This window comes from Synchiropus splendidus, chromosome 12 (genome assembly GCF_027744825.2).
Source record: "Synchiropus splendidus isolate RoL2022-P1 chromosome 12, RoL_Sspl_1.0, whole genome shotgun sequence".
Classification (NCBI taxonomy): Eukaryota; Metazoa; Chordata; class Actinopteri; order Syngnathiformes; family Callionymidae; genus Synchiropus; species Synchiropus splendidus.
In genome coordinates this window covers 19,659,992-19,675,923 of record NC_071345.1, presented here as the reverse complement: position 1 = coordinate 19,675,923, position 15,932 = coordinate 19,659,992, and the positions used below count along the sequence as shown (strand labels likewise).

Genomic DNA, 15,932 nt, shown 5'->3' with positions numbered 1-15,932 from the left:
AAAAAAGGTTTTTCCTGATGCTGGTTCTTTCACCATCAGTGGCAGCCACAACCTCATTGACAAAGACGGACGAACACGCTCCTTCCCTCTCCTCTCTAATGGTTTCTAGCCCCATCCTTCCAAGTTACTACGTTAAGTAGCAGTGACTCATTTAGGTCTCTCCTTTAAAAAAAATAAAAAATAAAAAAAAGAAACGTATTGTGCCTGGACAAAACAAGAAGTTGTTTATGCAAGGATTAATCAACCCAATAGTTGGGAGAAGGTGTGAACATCACAGGCAATAAAGGAATTATTCAAGAGAAGCCATCCCCAACCCCAAAACTACCCTGTGCCGGAATTTAAAAGGAAAAAAAAAACGTCAACTCAACCAAATTTCCAGAGCAGAAGGAGAACACCACACCAGAACCTTTTCCTTACAGAAAAACAAGGATAATATGATCAAGTCTTTATTTCAAAGTTACATAGAATATATTACATATTTTACTTAAAGGAGTGCAAATGTTTGATGAGTGTTCCGGCAGTATCTCCAGTCTTCATACTGAAACTAGGAAAATGGCACATTAGTGTTGAAATGTTCTGCATCCTGATGATACATCTGATGGAGAAGGAAGGAAGCCGCGGCTGCAGCGGCAGACAGAAAATAAAGGGGCTAATTTCATGTGAGCGGAAGCATGATGAACATGCTGTTCTCCATGGTAACTGTATGAAGTCAGGCTGGATGGCAGCCAAGCAAAGAGCCCAGCAGGGGAAGCTGTTTAGCTTGTAATAACAATCATTAAACAGCCTAATGTTGCTGAGATGCCCCTGAATTGACAACATCTGGAGCATTTGGATGGGTCTGGCAGAAGACTCGCCGGCATCACATGGAGCTGACAGAGACGCATGTGACAGATGAGGGAAGCATTTAGATGCGTTGAGGTCGATGAGTTCTTGCAGGATCCCTGGAGAGGTGCAACTCAACCGTAGGCGTGTCTAGACTGTTGCCACGGCCGCACCATGCCAGCTTTTGTGCCAGGACGGATTTATGGACCAGGTGGTGAAATACTTAGTTGCATCAAACACTGTCACTAACTGATGTGAACCACACGGCACAAGAGAGACATCCAGTCTTACACCCCAAGATGAGAACACTTGGACCTCTTTCAGTCTACAGGTCGACGAAGAGAAGCCATCATTTGACCAGCCTGGATCTGAGTGCAGGATAAAGGACTGAACCAAACCCATCCGTCTGTCTTGGCTGCAGGATGAATAAAAAGATGTCCATGGCTTAAAAAAAAAAGAATTCCATACGTCCATGGAGATGGATGGTGAGTTCAAGGCAGAGCTTCTCCGGTCAGCTGAACGACAATACTGTCACTCCCCACCGGCTGGACCAGCAGCAGGCCGTCATGTCTTCCAGCAGTCGTGGGCTTGAAGTAGACGGATAGCTTTACAAAGTGTTGTGACCTAAATGAAGCAAGGGAAGGAGACACAACAATAAAAATTCTAGTTCTACTGTTGGTGTTTTTAACAGCATCTTTTCATCTGACTACTGCATTTTCTGTTTGCACCATCACATGAAAAACACTTTGGCCACTTGATATCGGAAGCTGAGGTTTTGAGCATGTGGAGAACTACACTACAAGCAGCATCTTGAATTTCACCTACCTCACAGAACATTTGAACTTCTTGATGTGGAACGGTTCACGAGGGTTCACAAACTTCAGCTGCAAGAAGCCAAACATGACAAATTCAATGATCAATACTTAACATTTTGCTTCAGTCTCCCAGGCCATACAGTTAAATCACAGCACAGACTAGAAAAACCCACATCATTTGCACATTAGTCAGGTCAGGTGACTGCCAACATTTCAAAAACTACTACAATACCTGTAGTAGTTCAGCGCAAAGAATGCAGTATATTTGGCATAACACTTGAAAGCTCTTTATGATAAAAATAAAAAAAGTCTGTGTTTTCAGAAATAGAAGACTTCAAGAAATTTCAAATGAGAGACTCTTTCAGCACATTAAGTTACGTTGGTTGAAGGGAGAATAAATGTAAAACTTTCAGTCCATTCTGCCTTGAATTGCCATTTCACTGTCCACTTTCACCTTTTGCAGTGAACTTAGAACACATTATTTTCTGCAATAACAGAAACCATGTGTGAATGAGCCTCAATATGTGTAAGCTACTCACTAGTTTTTGACCATTGAAAAAAAGGCAAAACTCCACTGGATCATTTGAAAACTATGTAGAACTCTTAAATGCAACTGCTTTAACAGAAGAAATAATAAATCCACAGAACCATGCTACACATTGATAAACCTTCACCTCGGGACATTCATTATTTAAGTTTTCCTGTCAATTGATAAGGACGATGTTCAGGCATTTCTAGCTAGTCTGGGTAGGACGGAGCCACCTAGTGGTCTTTTTGTCACTGACAGCTGCAGCAGGCTTTGAGTGAGACTCATGCTATAAAGGTGAAACAACACCCCCAAGAGTTGCAACGACAACAAAATGGTTTTCCTTCTCATTTCTGAACGTAATAAATGCTCAATAACTCATGGTGCAAACCAGCACTCAACACGACTCAACACTGCTCGGCTTGTCTCGCACCTTCACAGTAAACTCACTGCTGAAACTGCTTGTTTTACAGTCTATATACCGTAATTTGCATGCATAAGCTGCAGTGATGCAGGTGTATGCCGTAGAAAGGTCTCTGTGACCATACGTGACATCACTACTGAATACGTTTTGAAAAAGCAGTCCTGCATCTATCGATGAGGAAAAACAAAAGCTGATCACAGCTGCAGCATGGTGAAATGTGCCAGTAATACACATGGGTGATCAGCACATGGAGGACTTTAATGTCAATATAACACATGCAGTTTCACTGGTCTGAGACAAGGCTCAATATCTTGGTGGCAAGAAGCTTAAAACTCAGTAAATTTGTATATATATTTGTGGTGGGACGAGTTAATTACGATTAATTCATTCATTCATTAATCTCCAGATAACAGGGAACCTTTGTAAGTGCATGAGTTCGTGGTCCACTGATCACACTGATGCACAAGACACGTGGCAGCTAGGATGAGAACAACAACAACAACAACCATGGAGGAATCCCTGAACAAAAGCATCTGTTTGCTTTGGTTCAGGGATGTTTTTCACTACACAATGGCCAGGGTTTCCACTACTCTGAATGGACTTGAAATTCTTATAAAATTGAAATTCTTATACAAATATTTTCAAGACATTAAAAGAGCTTTAGTTTCAATTAGGTTATATAAAAACTTGAATATAGCCACCATCGTGATTTATTGTGCTATTGTCAAACTGATGCAAAAGAAACAATATTTTGTTGTTTAAATGTATGTATGGGTCCATCATTAGATTCAGTAATAAAAAATTCATTCAAATTGAAAAATGTGGCTTCTTGTGGCAAATATTCTCATACCATTAAACTGAAATGAATTGGGATTAATTAAACACAAATTGCCAAATATATTGGCAGGATTGTCAATAGTGGGTTAAGGAATAGTAGTTCAGGAGCAACAAATAAATGGCTGACGGAGCAGACACTGTCCAGGACGCACACACAAAAAGCTCACCTCGTGTGCGCTCGGAGACCTATTGTAGATGTCCACCTTGATGGTACTCGACTCCCCGATGCGTGTTGGTGGGAAAGTATACACGTCTTTTGGAGAGTACACGCCCCTCGGTGCAGCCTCACCATGGCTGAGAAACACAGATGAAAAAAAAATATCATAATGTGCTAAACATGCTTTAACAACTTGTTGATTTCTGACGCATCACTTTTCCAAAGAGCATGTATAGTTGCAAGTGGGAGAACTTCTCTAGATGTTTCACATTCAACTGAAACTGAAAGGGAAAAAAACTGTATATAACTGTATGTATAACTGTATGGAGTTACAGTCTGTCATGATTCTGATATGATCAAGGATTAGTGATGGTGATTAGATCTACTTCAGACTAAAGGCTTGGAATATTTACGCCTCAAAATGCCTGGTGGGAATTGTGTGTCTATGGATAGTGACAATTAGGAAATCAAAGGCAAAAAAAAGAAACACCTTAAGAACTACTATGCCAATGATTACTACCAGTACAGTTATGGCCACAACTGTGAGCTTAACTCACAAAAATCAATGCATTGTAATAGCAAAAAGTAACATCCATGCATCAAACAATATCAACAATAAATTCAATGAAACCTCCCTTATGACTTATGAACAGCCTGCTGAAAGATTGCCATAGCCCATATGTGAACAGAAGGCATGTCTGACAGCGAGGCAAGGGAGACCAGGGCAGCCATTTATTCTGCGCTTTGAGCTCATTCTCTTCAGCGAAGCCTGTTCCGAAGGCTTGGTATATATTCACAGAACTCAAGTTAAAGGAAACCATTAACAATTTCTTCACATCCATGCCACTGTTACGGCCAGAAAAGCACTTCTTGGTTCACTCTCAGTTTTTGTTCGTTGACACATCCGTACCCGTTTTTGCTCGGCAACCCGTCGGTTCGCTTCCTGCTCTTCACTGAGGCTTCGATCTTCACCAGAGAGCAGTCACCTTCCTGCGCTCCTTCCACCAAAGCCGATTGTAGACCCTTAAAAACACACAGCGGGCAGTGAAGAAACAGTCACGTAACTGAAAAGCTGTTTAGAAAACGCTTTTCACTTCCGGTAATGAGTAATAAAGCCAAATAATTCCATGTTTTTCTTCAATTCAACACATACTACGGTAATCATTAAAACTACCAGGGCATTTGTTGCAAAGAAGTCTTTGACTCAGAGGCTTTTATATGACTCCAACACTGCATCAGTCATCATCATCATTATCATTTAGCTAGCACACACTGAGCCATCTCTCATCTGTATGTAGGCTCTGAACTTTGTCATAACACTTCAGCACCAAGCCGCACACAGGCGTCGCTAACCGAAACTTCTCAGCAGGGGAGCACTCATTACCACCCCACAAGCATCTCTTCTCATTTGTTAATTCTATTGCCGTCACCCAAAAGGGAAACATTTTCAAAATGTTTTCAAAAGAGAGAGTGGATTCCAAGCAGCTGCCCATCACTCTCATACAGAGCACCGGAGTTCACATCTTTCCAAAATAAATCAGACCCTAAAACACTTGTGCCCGGATACTCGACAAAAACGCCAATCCGAACAGACAGACACACTCTCAACATGGCAAATCAGAGTTGAGAGTTTTGCTAGTCCAAAATATTACAAGTAAATAAAAGACCAGTAGTCTAATCTGCAGTTTCCATTGCATTCTGATTTAACAGCCTCACTTTTCTGATCATGAGCTAGATGGCTTGTGCAGCATCAAGAACAAGAGGACAGATCAAAGATGGCTGGATTACAGAATTAACCTGTGTGTTCAGAACACAAGGGATTCCCCTGCAACGGTCAAGCTTTAAATTGATCAAAGCATGCTGCGGTAACTGATCAATTGTTGCTTTCCATTCATAACCTCTGAAAGACAATCACAATACCTACACCCAGGTTCTGACTCAAAATATGTTAAGGTTTATTGACACTGACATGAACATTATGAATACCACTGCGTCAATTGAGGCCAAAGTTATATCAGGAGGGAAACAGTCCCAATGGAGAAATGAGATCAGTGGACAGGTTTACAGGCTATGATTGAGTCCGAGTGACAACGATGGCAATTACAGTACAAAACAATAAAACTGAAAGTGAATCTCACAGTGCCACAGAGTTGAAAGCGGATTCTTGTCTTCTGTTGTGGCTCCGACAACGGGTGGCATTCCAGGTCCCAGAACTGAGCATAGTCACCACGGTCCCTTGGTAGGAAGGTAAAGGGAACCTAAAGAATAGAATAAATATGAACGGGAGTCAGCACATTTTGACCTGCTTGATGCTTTCAAGGTGAAAAAAATATGCACTTGTTTTTTGGGGCTACCTTCATCTTTTCCTTTGCTCCTAAAGTACCAGAGACTCTGCAACACCTGAAAGCTGTGTACGTGGCCCGGTAAACATCGCAACTGCTGTCCACACCCTGATGAGAATAATATACAGCAAATATTAATGACAATATCATTAAATTCGAGGTTAAGAGAAAGGCATAAAAAAAAACCAAACTTTTTTTGTAGTTGTACAGTCAACTGAGACAATTGTGATGTCTGAGCCATCTTCTGGCTGAGTGTTGCTTTGGTATCATTCACAAATACTGGATGGTGTGTTGCAGTACTTTGATATCATGTGTCCCTGGTTGCTGCTTAAAATCCAAAGAGAGAATCTAAAAAACATCTGATCCTGAGATGTTCTTATGTATACAGTAATTTTCAGACTACATGCTGCTGCTTTTTTCTCACGATCTCAACCCTGCGGCTTACACAACAACAAGGATAATATGTGGATTTCTGTAGGCCAAAGAGCATCACGCTGCCAAATCATTGAGCCTCATCACAACCACTGAAATCATAGGCTTTTTATTTACCTCAAAATGCCAACAGAGCCGATTTCCTGGAGGACGTGATTGTGACGTGTTAATGATTCAAGTTCAGAACATTGATGAGTTTGTTTCATGCAGCAGTCTCGTTGCTATACCCCGTTTTCAAAACTAGTTTAGAAGTGATTCTGAGGCATTTTTAAGCACCACTGACCTTTCTACGGCGCAGACAGCACCCGCGACTTATAGACCAATGTGGCTAATGTATGGAGAAGATATATTTCTGCACTATAGTCCAGAATTTATGCTAAAACTACTTAATCCTTTCAGGTGGTTGTCCTATTGTTTGATCTTTATTTATGCAAAGTATTTTCTAATTATGAGGAATAAAATAATACATTTTGGGGACAAACAAAATGCAAATCAAACTAAGAAATGTTGAGATGGAAAGAGACCTACCCTCACATAGGCAGGAGCAAACGAGGACAAGTACCACCTCACTTCCACTCCTCCATTTTCCACCTCAAGCACGGCCTCTAAAGGGTAGAGATAAGATAGAACTCAAATTTCTCATGACACACAATTCAAAAGCAGCTCCTACCTGACGAATCCCCTGATAGTGTGTTGGGGAAAAGGATATTTCGGTTGTTGATCTGTAACAGGGCCGGTGCTGTAACAGGTGTCACTGTGGATACTGCCACAGGTCTGTTGGCAGCTAAGGTTGGGGTGGCAGGCTGCGGGGCCAGAGCTGAGAGGGTTGTATCAGCTGGCGCAGCAGAAACATCAAGAGCCAGATCTTGACGAATCTGGACCTTAATGAACTGAAAAGATTTTCCACATTAGAATTCATATTTCTCATGTCACGTTAATATGCATCGTCGGAACAAATTATACCTTCTGTTGTCCATCACACTGAACGTAAATTTGTCCGCTCCATGGCAGCAGTGAAGATTTGTTTGCGAGAGAAGGATTGGGGCTGACTAAAATCTGCAGGTGACACCTCACATTTAAAAAAGAAAGAAAGAAATTAGAAAAGAACATCCTGTGAACATATTGTAGAGCACAATGATCATCGTGTCTTACTGAGGCTCAATGACTCCATGTTGAGGAGTGACAGTTAGGCAGTGAGCAGGCCAGGACAAGTCGAAGCTCAGCTCCTTAGATGTTTTGTTCTGTATCTGAACCCGACTGGTGCAGGCAACACCATCTAGGAGCAATTTAATAAAGTGATAGTCAAATGCAAACCATAATTAAGAAGACAACAAATCCACTCACTTGGAGAAGGAGCTGGGAGCAAGAGTTGCTCAGGTCGAATCAACCATGACTCGCTTGGCTTGGTCAACGGTTGTACACTCTAGAGGTGGATTTAAAAAAAAGAGAATAAGTAAACCACACTGCTCATACAAGAGGGAAAGGTCATTCACACGACATTGTCGTGTCATTATTATCATCATTACCTTTACATTAACAAACATGTAGTAAATTGCATTTATGAACAAAAAAAGCTGCCACTGGGACAAAAACAGCTGAAGTGTCCCATGGAAGACCTTTTGTCCTTTGTCAATGACCTTGTTAGCAGAAAACTCCTTCACTATTTACTTGTCCATTTCCCACATTTGTTTACATTGACATTCCCCAGTGATGCAAGACGCCAGACACACAAGGTGCAACGCCACGTCACGACAACCTCACAGTCTTGATTTTCATGTGACGTTATTTCTGTTGTGTTACAACTTTAATGTTGTATTGTCACAATTTTCATTCTCAATGCTACCGCTTGAAGCATTTTTTAATTGTTATCGCTGCTTAGACATTTCTAAACTATTAAAGCAGTCACCAATCAATCGCTACACCCCAACAAAAAAAGAAAAAGAAAAACTTGGGGGAAACAGTGCCCCTTAACTTCAAAACCATACATTATACAAAATGAGAACGCACAAGAAGAAAAAGAGAGGAAAAAAAGTTCAAGTTCATCTCCACCATATGATACCTTCGCGGAGGATTCCGAAATGGTCATTGCAGATCCTTGGGGTCCTTTGACTGGCAGCACATCCAGAGAGACATTTCCATTGTCCAGACTTCTGGAGGGCAACATAACACAGTGCATAGAGGTGTAAGATAATCCAGTACTCAAGCAAATGTAGTTTATTTCATGCAAAATCAATAAAACGATAATCAATCAGTAAGACAGACCACATTTTCATTTCCAAATCAACACATAAGACAGAGTTATATGTAAATACCTCTCTGTTTTCCAAGCAGACGATGTTGACATCCCGGTGTCACGTTCACACTCAGTGTTTTTTGTAGTCCCCAGTAGTGACACAACCACTTTCCTCATATTTCCAAAGAAAATGTGTGCCTCATTTGGTCGCTGTGGCAGATTGCAGGCTACAACAGAAAGATAATCATACAACTGTTTTATAACATATTATATACACACTTATTTATACTGCATCATTGATAGAGAAAGAATACTTACTTTCTGTAATGGTGTCCTCTCCAAGGAACTTTTCATTAAAATCAATATTCTTCTGCAGACTATTCTCAGAGAGAGCTTTCCGGGCAGCATCTGGTTTATTCTGCAATAATCTGGACAGAAGGCAGACAAACACAGAACGTGTTTTACAATATCTTAATCTTCTTAAGCAGCAAATTCGATTTTTTTTCGAAGCACTGGCTGGAGACACATTTTCATCAATATAAAAGCAAGATAAGAGTTTATAAGAGCAAGTAGAGCCCTAGAGTTTACACTCATTTAGACTGATTATCTTGTATTACTGGTTCAGACTCGGAAGGAGTGCTGTGAATGTGGGTTTTCTATTAATAGAACCTTATGATATCTGCAATAAATATATTGCAAGTTGCCAGAATGCTGTTTTCATGGGGAGTTGACTCAGTGGTGCGCCCTACAACAAGTTGTCAGATCCTCAACATAATCACACCTGCAGAGTGCCTAGACACCAGAAAAAGGTGGGATGGAGCAAACTTGTCCTCGTGAGACACAGACAAATGGGGAAACTTCAGTGAGTAGCTAAGCTAGTAGTAACAGCTTCAATAACTTGTTTAAAACACTTCTGAAGAGCTTTAAATCATTTGCTGTTGGCTGTCATTTTTCAACACGACAACAACCGTTTTATTACTAGCTGCTGGTTCTTGATACACTTGAATGTACTGCATGTTACAGTACTGAGACTCAATACAGAATTCCCAAAATTAAAAAGGATATTGGGGAATAAATAAAACTTCACATGGCTGAATATTAAAGGAAACTAGTCTCCACCTATGTAATTGACATTTTTCTGCTATTGCTATCTACATCTGCCATCAGCGCCATACATGAAAAGTAAAACACTTTACTTTACTTCTGCCTATTTTCTAAATATGCTGAGTAAATTTTTGGATTCTCTCAAGCTGTGCCCATGTAATACATAAAAATGTTTCCTCATAACATGCAACTGACATGCAGCACAAATGAAGAGAAAGAAAAAAAAACCTTCAAATTTTTAAAAGACCATGCAAACTGAAAGCTCCAGTATATTCCATTTTGCTTAACAGTTGAATTTGTGAAGAGAAAGAATTTTCTTTTAGAAAGCTCACCTTCTGTACTGTTGCCTGGACACTTCATCCCCACAGAACAAAACAATCGTAGCCATGAGAGCAGTACCTGCTTGTGCCAGACTAAGCTCTCTCTGGGTGGACTTTACCAATACAGTGATCACCTGTTTGTTGGTCACATGATATATTACATAAGTTATTTAGGGTTAAGCCTCGTCGTCATGTCAAGCATAATGTTCACCGTTCTTTTTAAGAATATATGGACTCACCTCTTGAGTGCGCTCCTTCAGTACAAACTGTGACGGGGCGAGACTCATGACCGTGGGCTCCATAACCAGCCGAGTTGGCACATCAGAGAAGGCAACAGCTTTGACAAAGGCTGCTCTGGAGCCTGTGTTTCTCACACACAAGCACACCTTGCTGACATGATCTACAGCGATATCTGTCAGTGTGGCCACATAGCCATCAGCCTGTTTCCTCTGGTCCTCCAGGATTATGTTGCTGGTACCACCATAACCAAAAAGTGGAATCTGGATCAGAAGAGTAGTGAAGCCTCATCAAACATCTGTAAGATGACACATGGGGATAGAAACAGAAACCTACTCACAGTGAATTTGGTTCCTGATTGTGAGGGTCTGGCTCCAGATCGCTTGATCTCCAGCCTGGCCAACATGCAGGCCACTCTGGTGGGTGCAAAAAGGAGGTGAATGGTGACATCCTCTCCCGGACGGATGGTCACCTCTCCACGGCGGGTCAAGCCCTCGTCAGAGCTGAACATGCTTTGGAGCTGCAACACATTTAAGAAGTATAAACCTAACATGCTACAATTGTGGACTCACTTCACAGTGTTAAAAGAAAATGGCTCAAAATATTGCAAAGTAAATAAATGACAGCATAACAAGAAGCAATGTTTAAAGTGATTTCCTCCACATCTGCTTATAGACTATGGCTGTTTGTACCTAGGCATATAATTTGTTATCAGTACACAGTGACCTGAAAGTAGTTCAAACATGCAGGTGCACAATGTCTGGCGTCTCCTCCAACAACACAGTAATGGACTATGTCTGAAAAACGTATCTATATGCTGCGTTCTTGTGGCCTCTTATACACAAGTGCATGAAACCCTGATTCCTGATTTATTACTTTTCACCTGAAGTACTTTATTACAGTGGACAGGACACCAGGAGGAATGACCTCAAATCTCACTTAGCAATAACTGGGAATGGAACAACATCAGTGACAACATCAAAATTTGAAGTAGGTAATGAACATCAGAATGGAGACAGGAGGAGGATGGATATTTATAGAGGACGACAATGGATAATGTTTACAGGCGAGTAAACAATAGACAGATTTGCTGAGAGTTTGACACTTGTGAAGTAAATTGTCTAACGGCCAAACTAATGTGATAGATTAAATCTGCGCTACGACAGTGATTTTTTCACAGCAATGCAGTGAAGTGTTCTTAGTGTCTCTCCTCCTAATAATAACCAGAACAGAACTAGGTAGCTACATTGAACACATCGGTTTAGATTATTATTCAAACAAGACCTTTTGATGTTGACCGGATATTTCATATAGGATACAAATGTGTATAGTCTTCTCAAGGACAAATAAAGACCTCAGTTTTAAAGAACTGGAGCTCTCTGTCAACTCTTTTATGCATCATGCTTCACAGCAATGTTCCTGGGTTATGTGCCATTATTTTAATATACGTGTTTAGCAATGTATGGTGTCTGAGTATCACAGTGAGACAATTTAAGCAACTTTAGGTTAAACAGAAATTCAAAATGGGTCCAAACAAAGTTAATCACGATTAGTCGACTATTTGAATAAATAATTAATAGATCAGTGGACAACGAAAACAATTGTTAGTTGCAGCCCTATTATGAGCTAAACACTTGAGGTTCACAGTGGCAAACATGCTAAATAAGAAGCACGTATTGAATGAAAGTACCTGAAAACAGTCCTGGTCTTGACCTCGAATGAGCAGCTGTAAATACTGGGTCACATCAGATGAGTTGTTCCTCAAAATCAACTTCTGTTGGCTGGGAAAAAAAAATGGACAACTCATATTGGGACAAAATGTCTGATTAGATTAGCATGTTTATCATTTCATGCTCTTATTCATGTAGATGAAATGAAATGAAATTCAAGTTGCTTACACAGCTTGTCCAAGGGTGACCCCTCCCCAGGTGACAAATTGCCGGTTGGAGAGAATAGACGGCACGTCTTCATTAACAACAGGGGCTGTCGCAGAATGACCGCTGGTTTTTCCAGGGTTGTCTGGAACTACCTCTCCTTTCAGGTTCAGCTCATATTCCGGCCCAGAGGGCATCACCAAGATTGTGAGAAGACTACAAGAAAGGAAGCCATGAGTGCGCTATTTTGAACATTACAGTGACTACCTGTGTCATCAACAAAGTGAAATTGACTAACAATTCAATAGTAAGTAATTCTACAAGCATTTGACTCAGAATAGACATTTAAAGAAGAAAAGGCAAAGCAGAGTGAACTTGCACTTCATGCAGTTCATTTGGTTAGATCAATCTTGAATCTGCGATTGTGTGTAAAAACATACCTTTCTGTACATTTTCTGCTGCCCTGTGCTGTGAATGAGACCACAATGCCTTGCTCCTCTCCCACTCTGAGGGACAGCTCAGAGGGCATGACTTTGAAGCAGCCCTCAGCATCACTGCTCTATAAAAAGAAGAAAATATAGTCAGAACTAACGAAGCAAAGCTGGCTGAAAATGGGAAACAGATTTCCTTTTTTTGCCTATTTCACCACTAGATGTCACTAGATGCAAAACACAAATTTGTAGTCACCAATTACAGACTGAAAATGGTCAGAAAGACAACCACCACCATTCGTACTGTAGGTGTTAGCATGACTCTCTAGCTGTATCTCTAACATGATATTCTCTATCTGTGAAGAATGGAAGCAAAAGCTTTAGAAAAAGACAAAATCTCCTTGGACCGTGATGTCTTGGACTACAGGATTTTCTTAGCTTTTCAGGCCGCCTCTTGACTTGACAGGTGTGGCTCAAATCAAGCCTGAAAATAAACTAAGCTACCAAAAATACTGATGAAATTGACAAAATAGTAACACTAATATTTCATCACCGAACAGTTGGAACTACCAGCACCTTCACATTGGGTCATCTACGTTGATATATTGATATATTTCCCCTTAATAGACTACAGTTTAGGGCCACATTTTAGTGAAAAAAAAAAGAGGAATAGAAAAAAATATATAAATCTTTTCAAGCGGGCTAACATAGACTGATAGTAACACAAAGAAAGCTAATTCATCAACAGAAACGGGATGAGCAATCCCAGTCACTGAAAAAAGTCTAGTCTACAAAGTCTAGAAATAAGTCCACTAAGAAATGATCAAAAAAAACTTTGCAAGAGAAAAAAAGTCACAGTAACCTTAAGTTTTAGTTGCACATCAATGTTTCCAGCATTCTTCAAGGGCAACGTCTGCCGAGTGGACCTGCCCAGAGAAGCTGAGAGGCGGACAGTCTACACATGAAAAACAAACAGAGTTTGATGTCAGATGGAGAAAAAAAGCAATAAGCCAAAAAAAGAACCAATGAGCACACACAAGCTCCAAAACTGCATATGTCTTGTGCACTCTCCTGTGTCCTAGGATTTCCCTTCATGTCTTCCTTCACCACATCCATGAACCTCAAAGGTTGCATCTCAGTTCCATGTTTAATCAGTACCTCCATTTTAAGCTTCTTCATTAAATATGCTTGTCTCTCCTCTCTACATGTCCAAACCATCTTTACTTTTACTTCAGTTGTTTATCAGTGCTTCGCAATAACAAAAATGAAAGGTTCAATCCAGGACAACCACAGAAAAGCATTGGTATTATTCTTTAGCAGGGTTTTTCAATGTTGAATGGAAGCCTATTAACTATGAATAATGGATTTGCTTAAGCTTGTGACTTTAAAAGAGAAAGATGAAGCGTACTTGACCAAAATGAGTAGAAAGTGCTAATCCCTAATTAAATTGAATTGGTTTAGCTACCTGCAAATCTTTGGGCGCATGGACCTGTGCAGTTCCAGACCTGGCTCTTATTGGAATACTCTGGATCACACGACTGGCACCTGGAGAGTCCACTTCAATATCCACCCTTGCAGTGTATTCATCAGCAGAACCAATCTCACCTAGCAAGGACAGACAGGAGCTGAAGAGAATGCAACTTTCAACTCCATAGATACTCACGAGAAGGCAAGTTACCAGAGGGAGGCCTGTATTTTTGAGGGGCTTTAAAGTGAATCCACACTATGAAACTTTCTGGATTCTGTGGGGACAAATAAGCTTAAAGACGAGAAGATTTCTGTAGGGTTGATAAAGGCATTTAAAAATTGTTCACCTCTCCATAACTGGCATGCATCACATGGTTCATCACTGAGGGAGAAGAGACTGTGGTCATGTGTCCAGCCTGCTGAGTCCCCTCAGCTGTCAGGGGAACAGGCTGCTTTGACAGCGTAAAGCACCGCCACGCTGTTGCATTCTAGACAATGAAAGAATATTGAATTTTCCGTAAGGAATTTTAACAACTGTTAAGAGTTAGTAATAATGGTTGTTTCGAGTAAACTTTCTGTGGCCATTCCAGGGTAAAATATACTCAAGCATAACAAGTGCCTACTCAACACTTTATAATGGTTAATTAGTGGTTAATATGCTGCTAATACACATGTGAACAAGTGGTTTATTTATAACAATACAAGTTTCCTAATATAAAGTGCCAGCAGTTTTTCAGCAAGAAAAGGTGTTTAGACAGGTTAGACACAGCAAAATCTTATTTAAGCCAGTGTGACAACTTACGGCACTTATTACGAGCCTGATGGGAACGGTAGCATGAGTCCTGTTGATGATCTTAAGAGGAAGAATTTTGGCACTTCCCCCCGGCAGATCTCCAAAGTCCAAGCCTAATTTACTGACTTCAACCTAAAAAAAAAAAAAATTCAATTAGGAAAATTACCCATGTGGGTTGGTGTCAAGAAAAAAGTAAAATAAAATTACTAACGTCTAATGATGGATTCTCGGCAATGGCAATGAGCACAACTCTTCTGGCAAAGATTTTGGCCCTGGCTGCTAACTCTGTCTCGGCAGACGCCGGCCATGAGCAAACACTCAAGACACAGTGGTAGACACCTGGCTGGGGTGGAATGAACAACACTTTCTGTTCCTCTGTACTCTTGGGCCCAATAATAGTCCTGTTCTTCACTATGAGCCACTGGTAGGGGAAACTCTCAACCTGTCAAGATCAAAACACACTTCATGAATCTGATAAACCATACATAAATACATTTCCACAAAGAGCAACTGTATCCCCTACTCTTACCTTTTCTCCATCGATTGCTAAACTTGTGACCGAGATTGACACTTGCTGCCATCTTTCTGAGGGGTTAAAAATGCTTAGAGAGGTTTGGGAGGCGATGCCAACGCAGCAGGAGTTAGGGAACTGCAGCTCCTCCGGCACCACCACTTGACCTGAGAAATATATTTGAGGAGTGGACAGCATGTCCTTCATAGTGAATACATTGATTTCTTCTTATTCTTTTTTTTTTTTTTAAACATACTTTTTTCAAATTTCAGCCAAGGTGTGAATTGAGGCCCACAAAACATACAATCTAAGAATGCTTTACCTCTTAGTTCCTCAAGTCCGCCGGACATAATTGGTTCAGACCCAAATTGACTGTATAGTTTTTCCATCCTTTCCATTTGTTGGTTTGAAGTGCTCCCAGGTAAGAGATGTTGTCCAGCATGACCCAGAACACCAGGTTGTGATATGGGAAGTACCTTTCTTGCTGCGAGGTCACCGGTTGATACATCTGATACATAGGAATAGTGCGTGAGGTTAGCCATTTATAGGCAGTTGAGATCAATTCTATAAATGTATTAACAGGGACCAGAAATACCTGATGATGAAA

The 15,932-nt window shown here is 40.6% G+C and overlaps 1 protein-coding gene across 2 annotated transcripts in view; it reads right to left on the bottom strand.

The window, feature by feature from the left end:
- Nucleotides 1–440: 440 nt before the first annotated feature.
- The window catches only part of cep192 (centrosomal protein 192), a 30,035-nt gene continuing 14,543 nt past the window's right edge, over nucleotides 441–15,932 (bottom strand). Inside the window, exons 23-50 of one of the 2 annotated variants that reach the window (XM_053881602.1) lie at nucleotides 15,648–15,833; nucleotides 15,344–15,492; nucleotides 15,026–15,256; nucleotides 14,824–14,946; nucleotides 14,369–14,509; nucleotides 14,218–14,296; nucleotides 14,020–14,159; nucleotides 13,417–13,509; nucleotides 12,564–12,682; nucleotides 12,148–12,339; nucleotides 11,940–12,030; nucleotides 10,590–10,769; nucleotides 10,252–10,512; nucleotides 10,025–10,146; nucleotides 8,907–9,016; nucleotides 8,668–8,815; nucleotides 8,415–8,505; nucleotides 7,700–7,778; nucleotides 7,508–7,631; nucleotides 7,319–7,424; nucleotides 7,026–7,245; nucleotides 6,884–6,960; nucleotides 5,936–6,031; nucleotides 5,720–5,839; nucleotides 4,492–4,604; nucleotides 3,592–3,718; nucleotides 1,648–1,706; nucleotides 441–1,446 (exon numbers count right to left, since the gene is read on the bottom strand). In XM_053881602.1, the coding sequence (XP_053737577.1) occupies nucleotides 1,314–1,446; nucleotides 1,648–1,706; nucleotides 3,592–3,718; nucleotides 4,492–4,604; nucleotides 5,720–5,839; nucleotides 5,936–6,031; nucleotides 6,884–6,960; nucleotides 7,026–7,245; nucleotides 7,319–7,424; nucleotides 7,508–7,631; nucleotides 7,700–7,778; nucleotides 8,415–8,505; nucleotides 8,668–8,815; nucleotides 8,907–9,016; nucleotides 10,025–10,146; nucleotides 10,252–10,512; nucleotides 10,590–10,769; nucleotides 11,940–12,030; nucleotides 12,148–12,339; nucleotides 12,564–12,682; nucleotides 13,417–13,509; nucleotides 14,020–14,159; nucleotides 14,218–14,296; nucleotides 14,369–14,509; nucleotides 14,824–14,946; nucleotides 15,026–15,256; nucleotides 15,344–15,492; nucleotides 15,648–15,833 (3,710 nt within the window). In that variant the 3' untranslated portion in view covers nucleotides 441–1,313. The remainder of the gene's footprint in view (nucleotides 1,447–1,647; nucleotides 1,707–3,591; nucleotides 3,719–4,491; nucleotides 4,605–5,719; nucleotides 5,840–5,935; nucleotides 6,032–6,883; nucleotides 6,961–7,025; nucleotides 7,246–7,318; nucleotides 7,425–7,507; nucleotides 7,632–7,699; nucleotides 7,779–8,414; nucleotides 8,506–8,667; nucleotides 8,816–8,906; nucleotides 9,017–10,024; nucleotides 10,147–10,251; nucleotides 10,513–10,589; nucleotides 10,770–11,939; nucleotides 12,031–12,147; nucleotides 12,340–12,563; nucleotides 12,683–13,416; nucleotides 13,510–14,019; nucleotides 14,160–14,217; nucleotides 14,297–14,368; nucleotides 14,510–14,823; nucleotides 14,947–15,025; nucleotides 15,257–15,343; nucleotides 15,493–15,647; nucleotides 15,834–15,932) is intronic. The other variant, XM_053881603.1, reaches the window with a different exon arrangement.